Here is a 6,286-nt window from a genome sequence, read left to right as displayed (position 1 = left end):
AGCCCCGCCCAGCCGCGCCCCCCCACCCCGCCCCGCCCAGCCGCGCCCCTCCACCCTGGTCTGCCGGTATGACTGTGACCTGCCGAGTAACCACATTCCTGCTCTCGACCTCACAAGGGAGGAGTCCTGCCTTTACTCCCTTTTCCAAAAGAGGGACGTGGCGAGAGGCCAGGCTTAGCATCGGGTTTCCCCTGGTCAGTGTCCGCCTGGACCCCCATCCAGGGGGCAGCGTCTCCGGCTCTCGTCTCGGTCGTGAGGCTGGGGCAGGCCGACACGGACACACAGCCCACCCTGAGCCCTCTCCCCGCCCTGGCCCCCAGCTCCCCNACACGGACACACAGCCCACCCTGAGCCCTCTCCCCGCCCTGGCCCCCACCTCCCCTTCAGGGCTGGGCCTCCCCCACCCCCGCCCTGAGGCCCCCGTGCTGCTCCCTCTTTCAGGGTCCTGCCCACCCTTTCCTGTCTCTTGGAGGCCAGCGCAGGTCCCCCCGGGGCAGGGGTCTGGGGAAGGGAGTGTGTGGTAGCCCGAGGGGGACAGCCTCCAGGGAGGGGACAGNGGCCTACTTGCGCCTGAGCCCCAGCCACTAAACTGGACCCCAGGGAGGCCCTGTCTGGTCCGTTACTTGTTCCCCCCGGGGGGGCTCAGGTCGGGCCACGTTGCTGGGCGGTGGGCACACTCCCTAGAGCAGGTGGGCGGGAGCCGTGCCCAGACTGCCCCAGCCCAGGTGGGNGCTCTGTGACAGGTGTCAAGGCCAGGAGGCCAGTCGCGCCGCCGCACCCGCCATGGTGTCCCGCGGCCAGCCTCAGCCAGGCCCCCGGTACGTGGGCCTGTGGGACTTCGAGGCCCGGACGGACAAGGAGCTGAGCTTCCGGGCAGGGGACCTGCTCCACGTGGCCCGGAAGGGGGAGGAGTGGTGCTGGGCTGTGCGGCTGGATGAGGCGGGCAGGGCCCTGGCGGAGGGCTACGTGCCGCACAACTACCTGGCCGAGAAGGAGACGGTGGAATCTGAGCCGTGAGTGTCCCCGTGGCCCTGTGGGTCACCCCGAGGCACCCCCCCTCTCCGGGCCCTGTGGCCACCTACGGAGCTAGGGGCAGGGCGGCCCTCGGGACAGAGCTCCAGCACTGCTGTGGCCGGGCCCTGGGGCGGGCCAGGAGGGTAGGGTCACGTGACTCCGCCTCCCTGTGGCCCCTGGTTGTGGCCGGGCCCCGCCATCCTGGTCCCCGGAGAGCTGACGAGGCTTTCTCTGTGTGACATCTGGGGCTACGGAGCCGCACAGGCTGGTGGCCCCTTCCCTGGGCTCCCCCACGGTCACTTGGCGGTGCCAGGACCCAGACAGGACAGAAGGGGCCGCAGTGGGTCCCTGGGTGGCCGGCCAACAGGGATGTGGTCTGCAGAGGAGTCCCAGGCAGGGACTGGGCCTTTTGGGGAGCAAAGCTTCGCTCACCTTCCAAACAACCGAAACCAGATGCATGACCTAGTTAGAGGGAGCAGGAAGGTCATTGCGACATGCCTGTCTGGGCGTGGGCCACGGGCCTTCCTGTCACCGGCGGGGAGGCTCCTGGAGGTGGGGGTTGCTCCCAAGGGGCTCCCCAGGAAGCTTGGGCCACAAGGGCAGCCTGCAGTGGGCGTTTGCACAGCTCCCTGAGCTGGGTCTTTTGAGCTCTGGGCTCGGAGGGTGGGGCCCCAGACGCCCCAGGGGCCGCTGTGAGCTGGAGCTGCCGCACAGCGGACGGGAACCGGGTCTCCTCCTGCTGATGAGGGACAAGCAGTGGGGTCGTAATCGGCACAGTTTGGGAAGGCAGGGTCCAACCACAGGGATGGTGCAGAGGTGGGAGTGGCTCGTGCAAAGGTCCTGAGAACCTAGTGTACTTGTGAAGCGGGAAGGAAGCAGCGTGGTTGGAGGGCTGAGCCAATGAGAGGTTCACCTCCGTCAGGGCGGGGCGCAGCCCTCCTGTGGGGGCTTCCTGTTTAGGGACCCCTGAAGGAATGGGGGGAATCAAGGGCAGAGCAGCTGGTGGCAAAAGTCACCTGGGTGATTCTGCAGACCCCACCCCACAGCCCAGAGTCCGGGGCTCGCCTGTGCCCGGGCACTGGTGTGCGTGAGCAGGCACAAGCGAGGGCGTGCGTGTGTGAGGACACACGTGCAGAGCCTTGGCGCTCAGATGCCGACCCCAGGCCCCACAGTCCTACAGCAGAGCGTCTGTGGCCCGGCTCACAGAACAACGTGGTCCCACTCATGGGACGGGACAGTGTGTTTCTGGGACGGGAGTGGCTCTGACCCCGCAGACAGGGGACGCCCCGGGCGGGCCTTCCCTGGTGTCCCGACTGGCCATTTGGGGGCTGGGATTCGGGGTGGGCAGGCTGGGAGGAGGCAAGGTCAGAGAGGGCAGGGGACGAAGGTCAGTGCGCCCCCACCCCCACCCCCCCGCAGGTGGTTTTTTGGCCACATCTCCCGCTCTGAAGCCCTGCACAGGCTGCAGGCGGAGGGCAACGCGGAAGGGGCCTTCCTGGTCAGGGTCAGCGAAAAGCCGGGCGCCGACTACGTTCTCTCAGGTATGGCCTCCCCGGCCCTTCTCCCCACTCTGTGGTCCCCATGCACTTGACTCTGGGGCTCCTTGCCCCCAAACCCAGCCCCACTGGACTGCGCCTCTCTGCCTGCCACGTCCAGGACCTCCCTCCGGTGGGCGGACACTCGGCCGTCCAGGGCGGCTTGTCCCTGCGGTCCTGGGTCGGGGTTTTCTCACGTCGCTGCTGGGAGTGCCGGGGTCAGGGTGCCCAGCCCGCGAGAGCCTCTGGGGACGGGCCCGAGGTGGCGGGCGCTCGTTCACACGTGCCCCTGCCTCCGCCCGCCCTCCCCACGCCCCAGTGCGGGACGGCCAGGTGGTGCGACACTACCGGATCTGGAGGCGTGCCGGCCGGCTGCACCTCAGCGAGGCCGCGTCCTTCCCCAGCCTGTCCAAGCTCCTGGACCACCACAAAGCCCAGAGCCTGTCCCATGGCCTGCGGCTCACCGTGCCCTGCTGGAAGGTAGGGCTGCCCGCACCTGCCGCCCCCGCCCTCTCTCCTCACTGACGTGGGTGGAGGGGGCGCAGAGGCCCTGGCCCCAGGGACTCGCCTCTCAGAAGCCGCGTTCCTGCAGAGCAGCGTGTGGGGGCAGGGCCGTGCCTTCCTTTGCTGGGTCGCCCTCACCCCCAGGCCAGCCGGAGGCCTGTGCTCCTGAGAGCCTCTCTGGGCCCGTGGGAGCCTGGGGACAAGAGCTCTGTGTGACTGGCACTCAGGCCAACGTCACTGGCTTCGAGTGGGCAGGTGAGGGTGTCTGCAGCTCAGGGCGGGGGGCGACCACCCTGAGGACAGCTCCTGGGAAAGCCTGGCCACGTGCTGGGCCTTAGGGCATTGCCCTGTGTCCGAGGATAGATCAGGAGCTCCCCATCCTGGGGTCAGAGTTGGCGAATTAGGTGATGGGGACGCACCCCTGCCCGTCCCTCCAGCATGAGCCCAAGCCCCTGCCCCACTGCGACGACTGGGAGAGGCCACGGGAGGAGTTCACGCTCTGCAGGAAGCTGGGGTCCGGCTACTTCGGGGAGGTCTTCGAGGGGCTCTGGAAAGACCAGGTCCGAGTGGCTATGAAGGTGATTGCTCGAGGTGAGTGGGCCTCAGGCCAGGCCCCCAACAGGGAGTTCGGGCCTTGCTCCTGGGGGCGAATGGGACGGGAAAGCCAGCCGGCCTGTCACGTCCCCCCGAGGCCCCCGCCGCTACCTGCTGCACCGCGTGTGCCGCCTCCACCAGCGTCCGTGTGGTAACTGTTTTCCTGTCAACGCATGTTTTTACCTAAGTGCGTTTTACGAGAAACTGCTTTTATGTACAGTAGTTTTTGAGAAAAAGAGAGAGACAGGGCACAGATAGGGGAGGGGCAGCGAGAGGGAGACAGAATCTGAAGCAGCCCCAGGTTCCAGCTGTCAGCACAGAGCACAACGCGGGTGTTGAACTTGTGAACCGCGAGATCATGACCTGAGCCAAAGCCAGATACTTGACTGACTGAGCCACCCAGGCGCCCCTAAAGGCATTTATTTTAAAAGAGAATTTTAAATTCTTTTTTTTTAAGTTTAGTTTTATTTATTTTGATAGACATCTAGAGAGCAAGCAGGGAGGTGCAGAGAGTGAGGGAGACTGAGAACCCCAAGCAGGCTCTGTGCTATCAGCGCAGGGCCCAATGCGGGGCTCAAACTCCTGAATCGTGAGATCATGACCTGAGCCAAAATCAAGAGTCAGACGCTTAACCAACCGAGCCCCCCAGGGAATTTTAAATTCGTAACGCACGTGGAAAGCCCTTAAAACAAACAGATCACTAGAAATTTGAAAAGGTTCGTCTAAAATCTCCTGTAAGCCCACTAGAGGTTTCCACCCGCACTTCAGGACTCCGGGCCAGGGGCATGGGAGGACGCCTGGTGGGTGATCCACTCCGCATCAGGCTGGGGACAGGGTGTAAACGTGGAGCCTGGCGTGTGGCAAGCAGGTGGTGGGTACGACACACCTTCACTGGACGCCTGGGTGTGGTGCTGGGGCGCCCCGGGGAGGGCACCCGAATGTCCTGAGCAGCTGGTGGGGGGCGGGGCCGGCACTCAGCCGCGCCCATGGAGGCCACCTGCCCCCACAGATGACCTTCTGCACCAGCACGCCTTCCAGGCGGAGATTCGGGCCATGAAGCAGCTTCGGCACAAGCACGTCCTGCCGCTGTACGCGGTGGTGTCCGTGGGGGACCCTGTGTACATCGTCACGGAGCTCATGCCCAAGGGAAGCCTGCTGGAGCTACTGCGCGGTGAGCAGGCCGCTGGCGGCTTTGGGGCCCTTCCTGGGGATAAACGTGACGTGTGCTTGGGGGGCACGGGAAACTTGCACGGAGGAGAAAACCCAAGTGGCCTCAGTCCGTTGGGCGTCTGACTTCAGAACCGTGATCTCATGGTTCGTGGGTTCGAGCCCCGCGTCGGGCTCTGTGCTGACAGCTCAGAGCCTGGAGCTGCTTCGGATTCTGTCGCTCTCTTTCTCTCTGCCCCTCCCCCCCCATACTCTTCTTCCCTCCCCCTCTCTCTCCCCCTTAAAAATAAAACATTAACAAGAATTTTAATGAAAAGAAAAAAAGAAAAGAAAACCCAAATTGCCCCCACACCAGAGACAGGACAGCCAGGGAGTTGTCAACCTTACCTGCTTAAGAAATGATTTAAAATATCCTGCGGTAAATGTACCATCGGGCAAGTACACGAGGCAAGAACGGCGGCCCCTACGGCCTCCATCCAGTTAGCTGAGACCCCCGCGTCCAAATGCCGGCGTGGCTGGTCCACCCCCTCCAGCTTCTGAACATGCAGGCCCGGTTCTCACTGCTTTTCTTTCTGTAAGGTGCTGACCCTTCCTCTGGTGCCCGAGTGTGCACGTACACTTGCACACACATGTACACAGCCTCATGCGCTACTCACACACACACACCCTACACGACTGTCCCACGGACTCACATCATCTGTAACAAGATGTTACCTCATTTAACACTCGAGGTGAACACGGCCCACTGGCTGAGGCGCCGTGGCAGGTGGCCTCCCCGGTCAGGAACGCTTCTCCAGGCTGGCGGCCCCGCTGGCGCACGACCGCACCGTTGAGCTGCGCCCGTTTCGCGAGTCCCCTTGTTGAAACTTTCGGAGGTTTTCCGTTGTGTGAATAACGTCGCGATGAGCTCCTCTGCGCTGACCCGTCTGCGTTCCTATCCCTTTAGTGTAGATTCCCAGAAAGGAAACCGGGGAGTGGGGCAGAGGGTATGTGCGCAGCACATTTGGCCTTCCAGAAGGGCCGTGACAGGTGCACTGTTCCAGTTTCAAGTCAGGCAGCTGCCCTCTGTCCCAGCAGCTCGCAGGGCCCGGGGCAGGCAGGGCTTGGCCCCAGCCCTCTGACCATGGCCTCCCGTGGCCTCTGCAGACTCTGACGAGAAAACCCTGCCCATCTCGGAGCTGGTGGACCTTGCGTCACAAGTGGCCGAGGGCATGTGCTACCTGGAATCACAGAACTACATCCACCGGGACCTGGCCGCCAGGAACATCCTTGTGGGGGAAAACAACCTCTGCAAAGTCGGGGATTTCGGGCTGGCCAGGCTCATCAAGGTAGGGCCCGGGGGGCTGCAGGGCTCCCTCCGTGCGGAGCAGGCCGGGGGCAGGACGCTGGGGCCCAGAGCGGCGCCCTGATGGGCCGGGCAGGCGCCTCCAGGGGCTGGGAGCTGGAAGGGCAGGGAGAGAGGCTGGTGAGAG

General features: G+C 64.3%; 1 protein-coding gene across 1 annotated transcript in view; it reads left to right on the top strand.

Annotated features, from left to right (window-relative positions):
- The first annotated feature begins 760 nt into the window (after positions 1–760).
- Positions 761–6,286, top strand: part of PTK6 (protein tyrosine kinase 6) — a 9,067-nt gene continuing 3,541 nt past the window's right edge. Inside the window, exons 1-6 of the mRNA XM_077756856.1 lie at positions 761–1,013; positions 2,434–2,555; positions 2,869–3,029; positions 3,491–3,644; positions 4,657–4,818; positions 5,961–6,142. Coding sequence (XP_077612982.1) covers positions 784–1,013; positions 2,434–2,555; positions 2,869–3,029; positions 3,491–3,644; positions 4,657–4,818; positions 5,961–6,142 — 1,011 coding nt within the window. The 5' untranslated portion in view covers positions 761–783. The remainder of the gene's footprint in view (positions 1,014–2,433; positions 2,556–2,868; positions 3,030–3,490; positions 3,645–4,656; positions 4,819–5,960; positions 6,143–6,286) is intronic.

This window comes from Crocuta crocuta, unplaced genomic scaffold (assembly GCF_008692635.1).
Source record: "Crocuta crocuta isolate KB4526 unplaced genomic scaffold, BGI_CrCroc_1.0 scaffold613, whole genome shotgun sequence".
NCBI lineage: Eukaryota > Metazoa > Chordata > Mammalia > Carnivora > Hyaenidae > Crocuta > Crocuta crocuta.
The sequence above is the reverse complement of the archived record's forward strand: the minus strand, read 5'-3'. Positions and strand labels throughout refer to the sequence as shown.